We start from the raw sequence: 19,623 nt of genomic DNA, 5'->3' as shown, positions 1-19,623 counted from the left end.
TTATTGTAAAAGTTCATTAAAATAATAAAGCATTTTAAATACAATACTGTAGCTAAAATTAAAGACACGGATTAAAAAGGGTTAAAATGATTTAAATAATGGTTGGAAGCGGGGTAATATAGCTACCATACTGTTACTACTGAAATATAATACTTACCTCTTTCATTTCATATTGTGTAATGTAACATCGATTCATTTTAATTATGAGTTACTTTTTAAAAAAAGACAAATAAACTTGTATATATAACTTTAATATGATCATTTAAAATTTGAAGTCTTGGCGATGTACATGCAATAAATTTATTTTTTGCATAGCAACTGTTTATTCAGGAAAGCTTTCGCAGGAAAGCCAATTAATAATTGAGTTGATTTACATTGATAGACTTTTATAGCTTTGAAAAAAAAACATACAGATATTAAAGAAATAGACATTAAAAAATTTGAATTAAAAGGGGAAATCCCCAATCTTCAATATCAAATTGTAATTCTATCGTAATACCTTACTGAATAAGTTAACTTAAGCATGTCTGGGAGGTGTTTGCCTGCAGGCGCTCACCTCATTTACTCCCCCTATCTGCATTGTTAATCTAAAGTGGGAGAAGGGGGTGGAAGGTTGCTTGTACCACAGAAGCTTAAGCTGCTGCAAGGGGAGGTGGATATTTTTTCCCTTTAAGCCTTAAATTATGAAATATTCTAAGAAGGTAATACTTCAATATTAGAAAAAATATCATCAATTTTTTTCCTCCAGAGTAGAATGTGATAGTATATAAAGAAATTGCATTTATGAATAATGTCTAGACAGTAATTCCTACTATTATCATGGGTGTATTTTGAAGAAGCTATGTATAATGTACTTGTCATTACGGGTGCATTACTGAGCGTAGTGGTAGGTACCGGGTGCCTGCAAAGCACAGTGCCCACAGGGATATGGCTTTATAATGATAATAGAACGACGATACTCTATGGCTATGTCATCTATTTCATTAAAAGAATGGAAATTGTATTATGAGCAGTGTCAGTCATTAGTATATTTCATATACACAGTATATTTGATAATATTTTGGCATGATTTATCATAAAATGCATATTTGTATTGTATTAATACCATACCATTGACAACCACTATGACAAATATTTTGTAAAAACAATCATGCTGCTCCAAAATTTGATAATGAAGTGGGCATGAAGCATTTTTTATTTTGCCTTATCAAGAAACTAATTGTGTAGAGGCCTATATGGTTTATGAGTTTCTTCAATTCGACACATGATATTGCTTATTTTTTATCTTGTGACAGTAATTGTATTAGATTATAGAAGCTGAACCGACGTGCAAATGTAGTACTTATACATTATTTGTGATTACTGATATCTCGGATTATATATTACTCAGTTAGCGTATTATGATAAATAATCGTTGAGACTATTAACAAAATTATAGAGAAGCAAGTCAGGCATTCATATTGCCCTTTGACCTCATACCGTGCTCTTATTATTTCTACACCTGACATCATAAATCAACTCAATTACTTGGCAATATTCTTTTTCTCGCAATGATAATGAGACTATTTAGCTGCACCTCTTCTCAATTACGTGAAATAGAATGAGGTGAATAAAATGCCATTAGAGAAAGATGGATAGTATAAATGAAAGATGGAATGCTATAAGGAAGAGATCGGAGAGAAAATGGAGATATTGAAAGACGAACGGCTTACTGAAAGATGAACTGCTATTGGACGAATGAATTTAGATCCAAGTGAAAGACAGATTGGACAGATTAGATGAAAGATAATATAATAATATTTAATAATATAATTTTAGAAATATACAGTATTATAAATAATGTATAGTCAGCATTACTGTTAATAGAGAATACACAAGATAAATATTTGATATTTAAGACAGATCGGATATATCTGATACTAAGTTAATCTGCCAATTATAAGAGGAGAATTAAACTTTGTTTCCTAATTGGTGTTTTTCCCATGAGACTACGTTTCTTGGAGAGTACTTTGATATGTATGTGTGAGTAGTTGTACCGTTGTACCTCAGTGTGTGTATGTTGTACGTTTGTGTGAGTATGTTGTACCTCAGTGTGTGTATGTTGTACGTTTGTGTGAGTACGTTGTACCTCAGTGTGTGTATGTTGTACGTTTGTGTGAGTACGTTGTACCTCAGTGTGTGTATGTTGTACGTTTGTGTGAGTACGTTGTACCTCAGTGTGTGTATGTTGTACGTTTGTGTGAGTACGTTGTACATTTCAGTGCGTACCTTTTAGCGAGTATTTACGTTGGTGTGCGTTAGATGTACACTGTGCATATGCACGTTTCTGCAAACATGTTTCCGGTGTTTGAGTATGCTGTACGTTGATGTTAGTATGCTGTACGTTGATGTTAGTATGCTGTACGTTGATGTTAGTATATTGTACGTTGATGTGAGTATATTGTACGTTGATGTGAGTATATTGTACGTTGATGTGAGTATATTGTACGTTGATGTTAGTATATTGTACGTTGATGTGAGTATATTGTACGTTGATGTTAGTATATTGTACGTTGATGTGAGTATATTGTACGTTGATGTTAGTATATTATACGTTGATGTGAGTATATGTTGTACTTTCCGTGAGTATGTTGTAAATTTTATAATTTGTGCAATTCATGAGAAAGAAATTGCAACAAATCATGGGATATAAAGGCAAGAATATAAATAACCTAGTGACAAGTAACAGTGCTAAAAGAAGCCTTTCAATTCAACTTATCTTCATTACTGCTAATTTTTATTAATCATTATATATATATTTCTATCTTGTAGCAAGCATTCAATGCCACAGCCGTAATCAGGCACATGAGGATGTTGGGACTAGGAGGAGCAGGAGGCTTAGCAAAAGCAGCCGCCGCTGCCAGCAACGGTGCCAAGAAGTAGTCACCTCCACCAGCTGGATTGCTGTGTTATTGTCAAGTACTAGTTTTTTTTTGGACGAAAATGAGAATATGGATGAGCTGTTACATCAGCTCATGATTTAAGCTACATTTACACTTGTTTCATTTCACGGAACAAAATACGGCTTTGTTAAGGTCAATTTACACAGATGAGCGGTTACGGTAATAATAATATTTACATACAACACGGATGGGCGGTTTCTGTTAAGGATAGATACAGATTCTACGTGGGACAAGCTACATGGTTTGCCCGTTTATCGTTAGCGTAACATCAGTGTAAATTGGCCTTTAAACATTTTTATTCTTTTCCTTAAGAATGGATAATCATATAAAGAATTTACCAGCATCGTTACCTGAAACGGGACAAGTGTGAATGTACGTATAATCAAGTCGTCTATGGGTGGGTGTTGTTGGGAGGGGGATCAATGTTTTTTAAAATGCATTTTACAATTTTAATTATATTATTAATAATATAAAGAAACCGCAATATACTTCTAGTCTCAATAAACTGGACACTATAATTCCATTGAATAAAAAAAACAGTTAAGCATTCCGAGTTGACGATATCAAGAATTTAAATGCCTACAAAACTGCATAGAAACAATACCAATGGAAATAATGTAGTGGTCGATACCAAGAGGATCTCATGCAATTAGAATTTCAGCGAGTCATAATTCTTCTTGTTTCTTGATGAGTTTGTGTCAAGCGTAACACACTTAAGCTCTGTCTACACTATCACACTAGTTTGACAAAAAAAGTGTGATATACCCAAATATGATAGTGATAGGACATCATCATGTCCATATATGGTCACATCACATTTTTTTTTCATATAAAGTTTGTGTCAATCAATCAATCAATCAATCGTTCGATTTATATAGCGCCATTCCAACATTCATTGCTCATGGCGCTGTAGAAAAAATCAGAAAAAGTAACACAGTTATTTTATAGGTTTTTTGTATCGTAAAGGTGAATGCATAGGCTACTAATACTGTATTGATGTTTACAACTATAAGCTACTTTTAATTAAACAATCTATCTGTTTATGCAAAATGATTCATGGGGTATAGGCCAACTTTTACATTTCAAAGTAAGGGTGGGTGGGGGAGGGTGGAGAGTTCAGTGCTGTCATTAAATTAAGTACAAAATATTAAATATCCATATCTTCATAGCTACTGTATTGTGGTTTAAGCACGCAGCAAAGTATCAACATTTTTTAATCTTAGGTGACAAAAAATCTGTAAAAACACAAATTTCACACTGTCATCAGAATTCTTGAGGATGTACTTTTATAGTTTCCCCAAAAATAAAATATATTTACTTGTTTATTTTAAGGCCTTTGTTATTGTAATTACTGCAATAATGCCTTTTACTTCTTTATTCACCATAAAAAGGCGAATTTAATAATTGAGAACTTTGCACTGCACAATAAAAAAAATCATTCATTTCTTTACTCTAGGAACTTGATTACTAGTAATATTAAATATTTTTTGAATATCGAATGAACCAATTATGGTTAAAATAATTAAAGAATTAAGTATTTATATATTGTTATTGATTTATTTTTGAGCATAAAAATTGTATTACAATTGTAAAATAGTGCTACATCCGATTGCTTAAACTTGCCTGGAGTGTAGTTGATGTTTCTATGATGGCAGTATCCTGTAATACTTACACCATGAATAAGGATAGGTTATCTAAACACAAAATGCTTTTATTTTACATGATACTTGATGGTTTAGGATCTCTGTCAAATGTATAGGATAATTACAATAATGCACATTAATAAACCTACTATTAATTCATATTTTATAAATACTTAATTCCTTTAAATGAATAAATAATTGTTCAATTTTAATAAAATTTAATTGTAAGTCACTCATTCTGTTATTACAAATTTTAAAATATTTTATACTTTTAATGTAGTTTTATGAATACGATTTTAAATGACAATAAAAAATAAAACAGAATATTTATTCTTAATATTTTAATAATTCAAATTAATATGGTTGATGTTTGGTATAAGTAACACAATTGTTAATTTTATCAAATAGTAGTAGTATGATATATCGTAGCTTTAGAATGAATAACTATATTTTTTGCAATGTTAATTTTATGATATTAATGTTTAATCCCACCATTGTTAGGTTTGATTACACAATCAGTATTAACCCACCATCTGTAGTGATTGTAGGCAGTAGTGTAACGGCTATGAGGGCTCACTGGCTAAAACGCAGGGGCCTCGAAGCTTATGGGGGACCTGAGCAGTGCCTGGAAAAATAAAAGGGCATTAAAATAGGCTAAAAACGCCCAAGGACTCCAGCGTTAAAGGGCCACTTAGCATACCTACACCAGGGGCCTCATTCCTCTGCGTTACGCCACTGATTGTAGAATGCATTTTTTATCATGTGGTATTGTCATTCATGCATCTTGCTTAAGTGATACTGCAGGTCATCTACAGTTTTTATTAGCAACAAGACCTTATAAAAAATCAAATATTTACCTCAGTTCACCATGACTAACTGGTTGAAATCGTTACGGTTCTAAGAAAATATATTTCATATATTAAGGTTGATTTGGTAATGTGCAAAGATGGTGTGTGGAATTTAGAAGACATTCCTGTCGTCCTTACGACGATGACGATGCAGTACCTTCGATGTTAATTTTGATACATTCAACAAACAGCTGGTGTAATGCATGCATAGCTAATAACCTCTTCTGAAGGGGACAAAAGTTTAATTATATTTATATATATTCTTTAATAGTTTAAATTCTACATGACACTTTAGGCCAAGTTTAAAAGCATACATTAGCGGCTCTCTGTATAAAACTTTAACGTGTACATCTTGGTGGTAACGTACAGTAACTGTCAACCTTGAGAAACAAGAATAAGAGCGTAGCTATAGAGGAAGTATTTGTACAAATGTATTGAATGTAGATTTAAAGCAATTTTGTCATACAAATTTACTGGATAAAATCATGATTTCATTCAAAACACATTTTGTATAAATTTTAGACGGCAAATATTTGTGGACATAAAAATGTATTGTCCAGTCTTACAACTGGCAGGTATGCATATTAGTCAAGTAGTTTATTATTAAAGAGATATCATAAAAATACATGGCAACAGTAAACATAGATGCTAATACCATAGCGACAGTAAACAAAAATTTCTTTCATGGCAACAGTTACCATAACGCTACTTTTAAAGGTTATTGGATAAAACATAGACTTTGTATTAATTTATTGATGTTTTTTTTTGTGATATATCTATTTGCAATATGGTGGTGTTTTTTTTTTATTGCAGTGATGTAACAAAAAGAGTGGTATGTTTTTGTATGATATAATTAAGAGAAAATTTATAACTTAGTTGAGCTTGTATATGGTGTCCCATATTTGGGCATAGTGTAAATAGATTTGTAAAAAAAGGTAATTTTGGTTTTTTTTTCCTAATTTTTTTTAAAACAATTTTTTGAAGTGATTGTATTCATGTTTGAATTTAGAATTGTGGATGCATTTTTTACCAGTAAGGTATTTTTTTTTTTTTGCTTTTAAAAGTTAGTGCAATTAATTAATCAATCAAGTTAACTGAAAATTATGAAAGTGTAACCATTATATATATGCCTTATCAAAGTAGCAATTTATTATATTTTTTTGTATCTCCATTGAGATCTAGCCACTGATACCCACAGCATTGTCATTTTTTCAGTAATTTGCTTTTGAATTTATTCCACTATGTTATTTGTTAAGCAATACTTGATAATGGGAACCATCTCCAGAAATTTAGTCGCTAGTGGAACTTTGCCCATGATAAAAGGAAAGAGTGCGTAAGGCTATGAGTAACTTGGCCACACGATGGTTGAGCTGAAATAAGATAAGGCAGTGGATCCTACATGACATGGGTCCTTATTAAAAACATGTTTTATCTTCTCCCTGAAAAAAATGTGATGTGCCCATATATGGACATGATGATGTCATATCACTACCATATTTGGGTATCACTACCATATGCTCTAGCCTGTCTTTAAATGCTGCACAAGTATTTTTTGCATTAGGTACTCGCATTATATTGTTTAGTGAAATTGTATTATTTATTTGTAGTCTTTATTCCATCATATTGATTATATAGTATTCATCATAAAAAAGCTTTTGATTTTGCCATGACTTATGGAAATGAGGTAATACCTAATTTACATACAATTCCAGGTGGATCTAGGCCTTTTATTTTGTTTGTAACCAACATAGCTTGTTGGTACTTTTAAGATATGACAGCACAAACATATTTTCATTACATGAATTTCTTGATTGTATTTTCCATCGTGTTGCAAAATCAAAAACTACTTAATTACAAATAGCCTTTCTCTTGTGTCTGTAACAGAACAAAGTATATATAAATGAAATATATGAAAATAGAGAAAGTGATATATTGCTGGTTAAATACACACTGTAAAGCGTGAATTATTATTAATAAAAATGGTTATTATTCCTATGGACTTGTATGTTTCATTGAATTTTGTATTTCTGTGAGTAGAACATCAGTGACCCCCACCCTACACAACCTATCAACCCACACAACCTATCCCCCCACACACACCTACCTCCCCCAGCCCCACACACACACACACACCTCTCCTCCAGCCCCACACACACACACCTCTCTCCTCCCTATTGGGAAGCTTACAGTTTACGATGGCATAGGACCTACATCACCTATAATTAGAATCCGCTAAAACCGTGTCAAGAAATCGAGTGTGGAAGAACAGTGTCTCTGCATGCACATGCATTGCAAATTGATAAAAGTATATTTCTTAAGTCGTCGCAAATTGAAAGCTCTACCAGGAAAGGACAGTACAGTATGTTCATTTGGCTCCTTTTTAACTTAAGCTAAGGATAATCACTATACACAATTAAAAAAATACAAACGGCAGTTAATATTTGTCATTTATTTAAACACTTTACATCATCACAATGTAAACATTTTTAATGGCAAATTCAATCTTAGCTGTTCTTAAGCTCTGTCTACACTATCAAACTAGTTAATAGTAAAAAAAATGTGATGTGCCGATATATGGACTGGGCACGATGATGATGTCATATCAGTACCATATTTGGGCACATCACACTTTTTTGTCACATAAAGTTTGATAGTGTAGACAGAGCTGAAGTCATTGATGTCAGGGGTAGCCAGATTATTCGGACATTAAAACATTTCTGACCTCCTTTCCCACTGTGCGTACTAACATAAGATTTAACTTGTTGTAACACAGCAAATATTTTTATATACTCAAACACTAAACTCAGAAAATTCCAAAATGGAATATTCTAAAGCAATTCCCATGTTGTTCATTCAGTTGAATGAATTATTAATTTCACTACTGGAAATGACATGTCTGATTTGGCAAGTCCAATCTTACATCAGTTCTGTTTGCAACCAATATATTGAAAATACAGCTGATATTCTTGCTGAATAATTTGATTAACATCATTCGTGAGTTCGTTCCATTTTTTTTTATAGAAGTTTCATTATAACTTTATAGCAGGTAGTCTAAAAATCTGTACTGTTTATAATTTGTTGCTCCATTATTTACAATGTCTTTAAATTCGGCCATGTTCCTCAATCCATTCGTCTGATGGCACAAATACTTTTTCTGGGGGGCAAAAGTTTGGATCAATTAGGAGTGCACCTTGTTCACGCCGCTCTTGTAATACAACTTTAGCTTCTCTTTGAGCCCATTGTCTTCCTTTCCTGTTAAAAAAACCAATTTATGTTAAAATTCCCATTATTTAAATATTCCACAATATCTGTAGCATCCTTTGCTGCTGTTTAGTTAACTAAATCAATAAGAGTATGCACTCTTTAAGGAATACTTACGGATCTGGTGTGTAGTAAACCAACACACTTCCCAGGACAATTGATAATGATATCATTCCAAAAAACACAAGTCTTGATTGAATTCTATCATAGTAGGGATCATCGTGAAAGCCAAGTTTTACATAGTCCTGAAAGAAAAGAAAATTATTATTCAAACCTGTGTTTGCACCAATTTACTTTTTAAAATATGAACTGATTATTTTTCAGAGTCAGTAATGACATACATACAATATTAATTAGCTTAGGCCTATAGCTAGCTAGGGCATTGCAAATAAGATGTGAAACCGGGACCTGACAAACAAATTTCAATTAATTGGATGCACTAGTAGTAGGCTGCTGGCTGGTGGTACCACTATACCAGCAGCCTGCTTATTTCATCACTTTTCCCACAAACAAAATTCAGGCAGGGGTTTAAATGCTAGGCTTAGACAAGGTAGGAGTATTTTCTATCTATATTTTGAGACTCATTCCTAAATTGGACCACTATAAATGAATTATCAATGAAATATATTTAGGCCTAAATCCTAGGCCTCGGCTGGCAAACATACGGGGTGGTTAATGTCGTCCAGGTCCTCTTTTCCCCGTCTGATCACTTCATCAATTTCCTCTTGCGTGACTTCGGTTCCTTTTCCAACAACAAATTCTGAACTGATAGCAGCTTGATCGTTTTTACTTGTTGAACTGGACAAAGCATGTTGCAGTGTAGGCAGCGATGTTTTTAAAATTGTATTTGAAGGCTGGAAATGATGAAAATGACGAACATTTTGACACAAAATTATTCTCGACAACCGGCACAGAGCAGCCATTTTGATACTTTTGTTGACCTGACCTTTTACAACACCTTTTTTAGTAAACAGCAGCCGGTACACAATCGTTTAGAATAACTAAAATTACGATTCTCCTTGCCTATTTTAATATTTTTCCATTGCTTTTTTTCTGATAATTAAATAAGGTAGTTTTATTATACTTCTCATATAAAATATTATTATAAAATAACATTTAAATAAATTAGGTTTTAATTTATTTTCATTGATATGTTTGGCCACCACCAGAAAATCCTTCTGAACTACTCACATCATCATCACAAAAATATTATGAACACGCGCGTGGTGCTGCTAGGCTGCTAGGCCTAGCTTTTCTTATATATGTACAGTAACTATAAGCCATGTATTCCTTAATCAATTAATAACTTTAAACAATATAATTAAAAATATTCTGGTAAGGGTTTTGAATTTGATATGAATGCTCGTTTTCGTAATGTGTAGTTTCCTTAAATTAATGTAGTTTTTGTAGGCTTGCCTCGCTCGTTGTTTGGCCATATAAATATCGCCTGCCATTGCTCTCTGAACTGGCAAAGGCATTGCGGCTAGGCTAGGGCCTATGCCTAGCTAGACGACACAACCACACACAGGGCCTGGATGTTATGCGCAATTAGATACTTATAAATACTAAAAGGTCACAATAATATGTGTGGTTGAAACATAAAAATATGAAAATGGGGTTTTTTTATGTTGTAATTAAAAGATGTAAGCTAGGCCTATTGTCCCCCAAAATCATGAAAAAAGGAAGATTAATTAATTTAAGTATATTAAATAGGCCTAGTGAATAACTATTATGAAACATAAAAAAGAAATGGCATATTCAACAACAAAAATTGGAAAAAATTATTTTTCAGCGGGACAATATTATTATATCTTTAAAGTTGGCTAGTCCTAGTAAAAAGTCTATAAAAAATAAACATATTTTTTTTCATTTCAGTATTCAAAATGTCTGCAAACTCAAGTACATGGAACAATTATTATCATCATGATAGAAATATACAGACAAACGTAAATCATGGATCGGCACCATTCCCAAAGCGCCAAAGGTTAATGACCGGAGATGATACGGATGAAATTGATGAGTTCACCGAAGACGATGACGATTTTACATCTGAAGATTTTCTCGCTATGGACGAACTCGCCTCGCAAGCGCTAACTCAAAGTACAAATAGTTCCAAAAGCAAACTCAAGAATGAAAAAACTCCACTTAAAAAATGCAATTCCAATCGGGAAAATGCACCCTCTCCGTATAACTCGAAGGTGTACTATCAACATTACCCACGTTCTGTCTCTTCCAAGTCCATTCCATTTGAAGGGAAATCACAAAAGGTGTATCCGGTTCAAACTAATATACCAGTTGGAATTTCCGGTAAACATTCCAAAACACAAAAAGTTGCTCAAGTAAGTCAGACGAACATGGCAAGAGGTACAACAGCTAGTCTTACACCCCCTGCAGACCAATCTACAAACAACGGTTTATCAGAAATATCTGTGGAATCACACTCTGTTAGCTTTCAGGAATTTGAAAATATCAAGAGAGAATTAGAGAAAACAAAAAGTGAGGTAAATTTGGAAAGTATGAACAATAAGGGATTGTGTCAAAATTATTTTATTACAGTACATTCATATTTACAATAATGTATGATTTTCTTTTTTTTCAATATAGTTTATGAGACGCAGTTACCCAGAAAAAACTTGCTAAATAATTGCATAAACAGATTGCATAAACAAAATGTAGTTACTGCATTATCTGCAGTAAAAAGTAACCATACTTACTTTATATTAATAAAGCCCATTCCTATTTGAACACCAGCACCCAACCTCTCATTGAATTGCCATACAATTCAAGTGAGACTTAACCTTCTGCCCCACCACACACCATAGAGTTGAATGCTATTTTATACCTTCCCCTCCCACTCAACAATGATCTTCTAAAGCTCTGTCTACACTATCAAAGTTTATGTGACAACAAAATGTGCCCCGTTATGATGATGTCATAACACTACCATATTTAGGCACTACAGTAGATTGTCAATCTAGTTTTATAGTGTACTGTAGACATAGCTTAAACTATAAACTATCATTAAAATGATTTATTTTTATACAGATGAAAACTTTGCAAAGTGAACGGTTTGGTAAAGATGGAGAAATTAAAGTTCTACGACAAAACCAGACCAAGTTAAACGCTGAATTGAATAGAATACACCTTGAAAGAATTGAAAAAGAACAGGTGGCCAAGATGCAAAGAACAGAAAGAGAAAAAGAACTACAAACTCAGGTAGCATATCTTATGACCTATGACCTTCCACTTTCGATCACATTTAAAATTGGTGTTACATATTTCAATCTTGTTTTTTTTAGCTCGAGAAGCTAAAGACAGAGATGCATTTTAAAAATCAAGAACTACTTGAGATACAGAGCCTGTACAAATTATCAGAGATGAAACAACAAAAGACTAATGGGTTACTGATGTCGCCAACATCTCCAAGACGAAACCAGCGGCGGGTGAAAGTCAAGTCGCCTGGTACACCCAAAGGATTTCCAACTTGTCGATCCTTTATGGCTAAGGACGGTGATGGCGAGACTACAGAGAAAATGGTTACAAACAATACAGGTAAAAATTATAGGAAGATTGTAGCTAATAATCTAAACCCTTTTTGTTTACAAAATCACTTTAATCTTTTATATTAACTTTGGCATTTTCAAGATTCCAGATAAATTGTTATTAAAGAAGAAATAAAAAAAAATTTTATTTAAAAATCGAAACAAATTTTGTTGAAATATGTATTATTGAAGATGTATAAATGGGGAACATTAAAAACGTTGTCTGTTTACAGTTGAAAATGAAGAAGAGAAAACAAAAGGGCCAACATTACCTTTGTCTTACAGAGCATGCTCATCGGACAAAACGTTCACAGGTAAGATAAATTGAAAAAAGCTCTAAATCAATCAACACTCTATTTCCTTGTCACCATTATCTAAAATGTTTAAATTTATTAGTTTTGAAGAAGAGAAACTTCAATTTAATCTAATCCATTAGGAGAAGTCTTTTAATTTAATGTTTAAATGTGTTGTTAATAGCAAATTGACACCTTACATCCATGGTATGAACTTAAAGTTAAATGTTTAAATTGGTTGTTAAGGGTGATAAAAAGCAATAAATCTGTCGTCACTCTCGGACTTTGATTCTAATGGGGGAAACGATAGCAATTGTGACCACTTAAAATATTTAAAGGTGATTTAGATAAGTGTGTTAGGCTTACCATCCTGTTGTTTAATTTACGTGTTTAAAGTTACATGGAATTAGCAGATATAACACTGGTTGTTTATCAATTCATTACAGCCCAAATTATTGGTAAATTTTGGGACCAAACTTATTGGAATGCCCTGCCTGAGTTAGTTATAATATCCCTATACAGTACGTTTAAATTGAGATTTGATGAACTATTTAAGGCTTGATGGAACCTAATAGGCACTAGCCTTAATCAAAAATTAAGTATAAAGCTTGGTCTACACATCAAAATTGATGTGCCCATTTATGGACAGGAGGATGTCATACCACAACCATATTTGGGTATATCACTACCATATTTGGGCACATCACACTTTTTTTTTCACACCTGTTTGTGTAGACAGAGCTTAAGTGTTTCTGAATGGATCTCTCTTTAATTTTGTGTTTGCTACAAATGTTTTCATCTTGGCTGCAGAAAATTCAAATGCTAGAGAGATCTTTCTAGAATGTTTATATTCTTATTTACATTTTATTTTAGATGTTGATTATTTTTGTACTTGATATTTTATTTTTTTTTTCACCAGGCAATTATTGTGGGGCCAGACTACTTAAAACTGTTTTAGAAAGACCAGCATCTTCAGCATACACAGATAACAATAATTTCAATACTGGGTTAGTTACATTACTAAATCCTACAACGACTCGTTCAGACCAGTGTTCAATGAAGAAGGACAATGTTTCCTCTACAGGGAGGCAAGTATAAAGATACAATTACATAATACCGTTACATAATAAGTAATGAGGGTGAATGTGAAAGAATGCCTCTATATCTGAAATTTGTTTTGTTTTTATATATTCAAGATTACCATAATGGAATTAATTCACTATCCTTAACAGGACAAACATATACACAAGATGCTATACATAAAGAAATTCTTTAGGGGTGGAGTTGTTTTTTGTCATGAGAAAAAATGCTGATAGGATTTGAACCCAGGACCCTGATTGGTAGCATCTTAACCATCAAGCTACATTTATATTAAAGATATATTGTCCACTGAAAAAATGATTTTTTAAATGTTTTTGTTGAATATGCCATGTTAATGTCACATAGTTATTCACTTTGACCATAGAGGTATTATAGTGTTAATGCTTTGACCAAAAATTAGATCGGAAAAAAAATATTTACCGGAAAAATGTAATGTAATTTAAAGCAAAAAATAGTCAAATTGGCTGGAAGTCAATGGGTTTTTGTTTTAATTTAACCTTTGATTTTGTCTTTTTATAAGTAAAAACTTTTTTTTTTAAATATTTTTTTGGGGACAATACATCTTTAATACAATGTTGATTATATTTAGTTGTTTTCTGTTTTAATAGGTTGACTTCCTTGAGAGAAGACACAGTAAAAAAGTGTGAATCTTCATTATCTGTCTACTCAGAAAATGTTGACTTAGCTTTAAGAACAGTTATAGATCTTTTGAACAGTACTACTACATCTAATGACGACAATTTGAATACCTCAGAGAAAAACACTGCCATGCAACTATTGCCATCTCTTGAACACCATTTGACACTCTATGTCGATCATCTGGACAAACCATTTGACATCCCGACATCCTCCACCACGCTGACATCCACCAGTAGTCTCAATACCAGATCGTTGGATATGTATCAAAGCTCTTCTATGACTTCTAAGGATTTCTCTTTGACCTGTTTGGAAGATAATGTCTTAAGTGCCTTAGTGGTACTGCAGAAGTTGGTCGGATGTTGTGATGCTGTTGCTAATAAGATTCTTGCACAAGATCTGTTGGAGGTTCCATCATCAATTTCTACAATAGATTTTGATGTATCCGCACCTCTTATTGTTAGTATTACTTTTCACTTATTTTCTAAATAATGTAACAGCGGTATAAGCGTAGATGACCTCTTCTTGTCCTTCTCTTTCCATTAAAAAAAAGCAGAAATGCAACAATGAAAGAACCTAGTGCATCTTTCAGAAGAGTAGGGATGTACTGGTCCATCTCAGCCCCTGTTGTTGACAAATCAATGAGCATGGTTTAATGGCAGCTCAAAGACATTGTGTACTGTACATCATCCACACCTGTGCACAATTCAGCCTAGTTAGGCTGAGAGACACAAGTTATTCCCACACATTTCTTATGTTTTACATTTAGGAAAAATTGCAATACGATCTATGGCCAGTATTATTTGCTTTATTAAAATTATACTTTTTATATTCAGTATGTTTCTTTATTTTGTAGAGTCAGTCTGGCACATGCAAGTCTACCATTTCAGTCCACGACAGTTCTTCTGGTTTGAATTTTGTGAGGTCACACATTTTTAAAAAGCTTGTTAGACTTATTTGCATCCAGCAGAAAGCTTGCCAGCACAGTAAAATCATGGAAGAGGCTCTGAAACTGTTGGTTATCCTCACAAGAAGATGTGACAAATCAATGCTGATAAGGTAAAGTAAATTTTTAAACTAATCATTGATAACATTTAAAAATCAGAATAATTTAAAATATTTTATTTTAAACAAAATCACACCATACTGTGGAAAATCTTACAGAATAAAAAAAATTATTTTATTCATTCGGCTCGGGAGTTTCAAAAGCAAGAACCCACTGTCGTCTGAATGATATGCGACTCCTTAGATAAATGGATGTGTGTGGCTGTGTGTAACAGTGGCTGTGTGTGTACTAGTACACCACAGTAATCCCCTACTTGTCTAAAAAGATGTACTAGGTTTTTTAAAATTCATATGAGCCGGATGTGTACACTGGACTTATGGTTTATAGTCATTATCCGAGAAAACTCTATCACCAGAAACCATGGAGGGAGTGAGCCTCGGACCCTTGCTGATGTTATGGCTATGGATTATGGTTCCACTGTCTAAACCCTTCAGCCTCTCACTCACTTTTAACTGCTTGGCTACTCACTTGCACCATGCAGATTAACTAAGTAACTTAAAAACATTTAGAACTATCTATGAAAATATCTATAATGAAATCTGTTTACAACACATAAATTTAAAATCCTAGTAGTAGGAAACCATGTTTTAGTCATACATTCAGGAAACCATGTGAAACCAAGTTTGTACTATTAAAGGACAATACTTAATTGAATACCATTAGTGGTCTGTGCCTCATTTTTAAACCATATTCGTTTCAGATTTAAAGCACTGCTCATTGAAGAACCATTTCAGAATCTGCTTGACCTTGACATCACTTTCGAACAGGTTCACCTTGTTCTTGATTTACTTGTGAACTTAGCTGCGAACTTTGACCTAGCTAAAACATTCTGTAATCAAAAAGGTGATTAAGTAAATTGAATTTTCTTTGATATTTGTTTTCACTAGCATACCCTGGATGATCTATATAAGTTAATATTTGACAAAATGTTTTCTTAATAATAAACTATTATCAATTTATTTTTCTATTTCACTGTATTTCCTGTATCTTATAATTTACTTTATTTAATACAATTTCAGAATCATGTTTGCTGCTAAAGCTATATGAATATGCTGTATATGGTCTGCAAGATTTTTCTCTCAGTCAAATAACATTGATAAGATCAAAGGTTAGTTTTCAATATTAAATGTTACTATAATCAACTCTCAATCATTCAATGCTGGCACAACTTGTCTAATTAATTAATTTGATACCTTAAATTATTGTTTTGAGTTTTTTAGAAAGTTCTGTTCTGTTTTTAAAACTCTTCTTCTCACAGATTTATAAATCATAGCATTGTATGATCTGCCATCACAAACACTTTACTGATGTTTAAAATCCATCCTACATCTTTTACATATATAATGGTTTCTTCATACAGGTGTTTAAGTTGTTGTCAAGTGTTATGTTTGGACACTCCTTGGGTTTGAAGCTGGTCTCAGAAGCTAATTGCAGATGCAGCCTGCAGCTCGTTAAAACGGTAATCTTGACTCTAGATAAAGAGTACAGAGAATTACTATCAACTACAGAAGACTACCATATTAGGTGAGTTATATTTTGAAAATGTCACAACATTTGTTTACACAACTCGAGGCACAACTCCTACTTGTGCTTCTTAACATGACAGGCAGTTCTCTTAAGCTCTGTCTACACTATCAAACTTTATTTGACAACAAAATGGGATGTGACCATATTTGGGCACAGCACACTTTTTTTTGTCAAACTAGTTTGATAGTGTAGACTGAGCTTTATGCATTGATTACGTTTGTGCCTAGTCCATTTCACTTGATGTCCTATCTGAAGGACAAGGCAATGAAAGTTGCACAGCTCATCCTTTCCGACACACCATTCTGATAATGGTGGTGATCCTAATTTTTCTCACTCTCTTTATTTTTTTGATCTGCATACATTACATGCATTGATTTTACATACTCCACACTGGGTGGACATATCTATGTAATATATTTATTTTATATTTTGATAGACTTGCATTTCTAAGACAGGGTATTGTGTTACTTCACACGCTGTCATTTAACGATCAACTGTTCCATGAACACCGCATAGATGTGGAACATTACTACGTGCATCTTATAACTGGATTATCAAAACTGTTCAAACAATCTGATTTGATTCCAGACCAAGAAGGTAAGACAGACTTCCCTAATAAAGCCTGGTTGCCACTTGTGATTGCGCAATACAGCACTTTGTGTCGTTGCATTGCGTCCTAGTGGAAACCACGCTTTACAGACACTGTAACTAGAGATCCCCCATTTAAGGACCCCTTTAATAACCCCACCCCTCTCATCATAGGCAATCTCTCATTTTTTGGCCCCTCTATTCAAACACCCTTTTAAGGAACCCTCCAATAGATAATTTTTGTTTTACAGTTTATATTGTAGAGGAATTGTGGGATTTTGACCAGTCTGACGATAATGAATGGGAACAGGAGGGCGATTATGAAGCGCAGACAGATATGGACGTGTCATAAATGTAATCATTTTGATATAGCTTGCATATATCAAACTTGTTATATACAGAGTAATAGATGCAGCCATTAGGCGATCTAACTCTGTTTTTAAACTTATGGTTACATGTAGTAAGTTTTAAGGTGATAATTAATTATAGTACCATTATTATAGCCATATTTATAGCCATATTATAACTATAATAATAAGTATTACCTCAAAACCTACTACACTAAGGGCCAGGCCAGCAAAGGTTGTGATCTTCTAGCTAGCTAGTTAAGCAAGGCCAGCAAAGATCACAATCGTCTAGCTAGAGAGTTATGCCAGACCAGCAAAGCTTTGTAGATAAGCAAGGCCACCAAAAATCGTGATCATTTAGCGAGCTCATTTAAAACTAAATTCTTTTCTGATGTACGTACTTAATGAATTCTTAAAATCATAATCCTCAAGCAGCTAAAAACTATTATATTTCTATAATTCTCTGTTTTTAAAGATATAAGTTATCACTTTTTTTTAAAGAAAGCAAAATTTACCTAAATCCACATTTTAGGATTCAAACGAAATAAGGCGCTTACAGAAACTATTATTGGTAGGTTTCAAACTTTTATATGTGTAGAAATCGAGCATATGTTTCTATATTCTCTTTGTAAACTTCTTTTATCTGCTCACTCAGGAGTATAAATGGGTACAACCAGACATTTCCAGATTTTAATAAAAAGTTGCATTCCATAATCAAAATTGATTTTGTTACAATTAACGATTAACTTTTTGTAGCGTTGTTTAAATGTTTTTAGAAGATATTTAAAACTGAAAATGTACATTAATATAAACTATATTGAACATTCTATGTTTTCTTTGTGTTTTATATTGAACTTTCAACGTTTATATATGAGTTTTTTGTTGAAAGTTTTAAGATTCAGCTGTAGAAGTGTTTTTACATTTGAGGTGTTCATTCAACCATAAAAAATCTCCATGTATGTTTGAATCCAGTTGGAGGACGCTTTATGTTGTGGATGTTCAACTGAACTCTTTGGTTGAGTGTCATGAGTATCGCTCTCAAGTTTGTATTTAAGCTGTAATTTGATGTGTTCCATTGATCTATAACACTGGTTTTTTTATCAAGATGCTCGCCCTGTAAGTGAGGAGGTACTGGTGCGAATCTTCCCAGATATCTTAACGTATGAATTTGTCCTATAATAATATATGGTTATACTGTCCATGTTTTTACCTTCATCTTCAGCTATGATTTGACTTGTTGAATCAACCATCTGTGGTCTTCTGATTAAGCAAACCTGTATTATAAATGAGAAGTCATAGGTTCGAATCCTCTTGGAAGATATGTATTATGTATTTTTATGTCCATTAAGTCCATTGTACTAACTCACTTCATCTAACTACTTCCAACTCTCTTTTTTTAACTCCCTTCTTCTAATTCTCTTTTTACTATCTTCTAATCTCCCTCCTAACTCCCTTCTTCAAACTCTCTTCCTTTCTTCTAACTCCCCACTTCAAACCGCCTTCTTCCACCTCCTTTCTTCTAACCTCATTCTAACTCCCTGTATTCTAACTTCCTTCTTTTAACCACCTTCTCCCAACTCCCTTCTTTTAACCGACTTCTTCCAACTCCCTTCTTTTATTCCTTTCTTTTATCTCCCTTCTTTCTTTTAACTCCTTTCTTTTAACTCCCTTGTAACTCCCTTCTGCCAACTCCCTTCTTCCAACTCCCTTGTTTTAACTGCCTTTCTTCCAACTCCCTTCTTTTATTCACTTCTTTTATCTCCCTTCTTTCTTTTAACTCCTTTCTTTTAACTCCCTTCTAACTCCCTTTTCCAACTCCCCTCTTTTAA

At 33.1% G+C, this 19,623-nt stretch overlaps 3 protein-coding genes across 4 annotated transcripts in view; 2 read left to right on the top strand and 1 right to left on the bottom strand.

Moving 5' to 3' along the window:
* The window catches only part of LOC144855469 (calcium/calmodulin-dependent protein kinase type 1D-like), a 45,678-nt gene extending 38,246 nt beyond the window's left edge, over positions 1-7,432 (top strand). Inside the window, exon 9 of the mRNA XM_078713345.1 lies at positions 2,812-7,432. Coding sequence (XP_078569471.1) covers positions 2,812-2,922 — 111 coding nt within the window. The 3' untranslated portion in view covers positions 2,923-7,432. The remainder of the gene's footprint in view (positions 1-2,811) is intronic.
* A 435-nt stretch (positions 7,433-7,867) lies between these two features.
* On the bottom strand, positions 7,868-9,649 carry LOC144855439 (NADH dehydrogenase [ubiquinone] 1 beta subcomplex subunit 11, mitochondrial-like). Its single transcript, XM_078713299.1, has 3 exons — positions 9,360-9,649; positions 8,812-8,939; positions 7,868-8,685 (listed from the first exon to the last, which is right to left on the bottom strand). The coding sequence occupies exons 1-3, from the start codon at positions 9,615-9,617 to the stop codon at positions 8,535-8,537; spliced, it is 537 nt and encodes a 178-aa protein (XP_078569425.1). The 5' UTR covers positions 9,618-9,649; the 3' UTR covers positions 7,868-8,534.
* Positions 9,650-9,673: 24 nt separating this feature from the next.
* Positions 9,674-18,621, top strand: LOC144855437 (ATR-interacting protein-like). Of its 2 annotated transcripts, none has more exons than XM_078713298.1 (13): positions 9,674-9,763; positions 10,570-11,195; positions 11,740-11,910; positions 11,994-12,246; positions 12,470-12,550; positions 13,449-13,617; positions 14,239-14,725; positions 15,123-15,325; positions 16,033-16,175; positions 16,352-16,440; positions 16,693-16,856; positions 17,296-17,456; positions 17,699-18,621. In XM_078713298.1, exons 2-13 carry the CDS (start codon positions 10,578-10,580, stop codon positions 17,797-17,799), a joined length of 2,640 nt encoding a protein of 879 aa, XP_078569424.1. In that variant the 5' UTR covers positions 9,674-9,763; positions 10,570-10,577; the 3' UTR covers positions 17,800-18,621. The 2 variants fall into 2 exon arrangements, with proteins under 2 accessions (XP_078569424.1, XP_078569423.1); XM_078713297.1 differs by lacking the exon at positions 9,674-9,763 and adding an exon at positions 9,896-10,029.
* Positions 18,622-19,623: the final 1,002 nt, after the last annotated feature.

Source organism: Antedon bifida, chromosome 11, assembly GCF_963402885.1.
Source record: "Antedon bifida chromosome 11, ecAntBifi1.1, whole genome shotgun sequence".
In the NCBI taxonomy this organism is placed as follows: Eukaryota; Metazoa; Echinodermata; class Crinoidea; order Comatulida; family Antedonidae; genus Antedon; species Antedon bifida.
The sequence above is the reverse complement of the archived record's forward strand: the minus strand, read 5'-3'. Positions and strand labels throughout refer to the sequence as shown.

What these genes read in the sequence shown, in the direction of transcription:
- LOC144855439 (XM_078713299.1), bottom strand. Translation starts at nt 9,617, where the DNA reads ATGGCTGCTCTGTGCCGGTTGTCGAGAATAATTTTGTGTCAAAATGTT. An exon ending in TGGACGACATTAACCACCCC is followed by an intron (nt 8,940 to 9,359) that starts GTATGTTTGCCA and finishes CTTTTCTTTCAG; the next exon opens with GACTATGTAAAACTTGGCTT. An exon ending in GTTTACTACACACCAGATCC is followed by an intron (nt 8,686 to 8,811) that starts GTAAGTATTCCT and finishes TTTTTTTAACAG; the next exon opens with GAAAGGAAGACAATGGGCTC.
- LOC144855437 (XM_078713298.1), top strand. Translation starts at nt 10,578, where the DNA reads ATGTCTGCAAACTCAAGTACATGGAACAATTATTATCATCATGATAGA. An exon ending in AACATTCTGTAATCAAAAAG is followed by an intron (nt 16,176 to 16,351) that starts GTGATTAAGTAA and finishes ATACAATTTCAG; the next exon opens with AATCATGTTTGCTGCTAAAG. An exon ending in ACAGAAGACTACCATATTAG is followed by an intron (nt 16,857 to 17,295) that starts GTGAGTTATATT and finishes ATATTTTGATAG; the next exon opens with ACTTGCATTTCTAAGACAGG.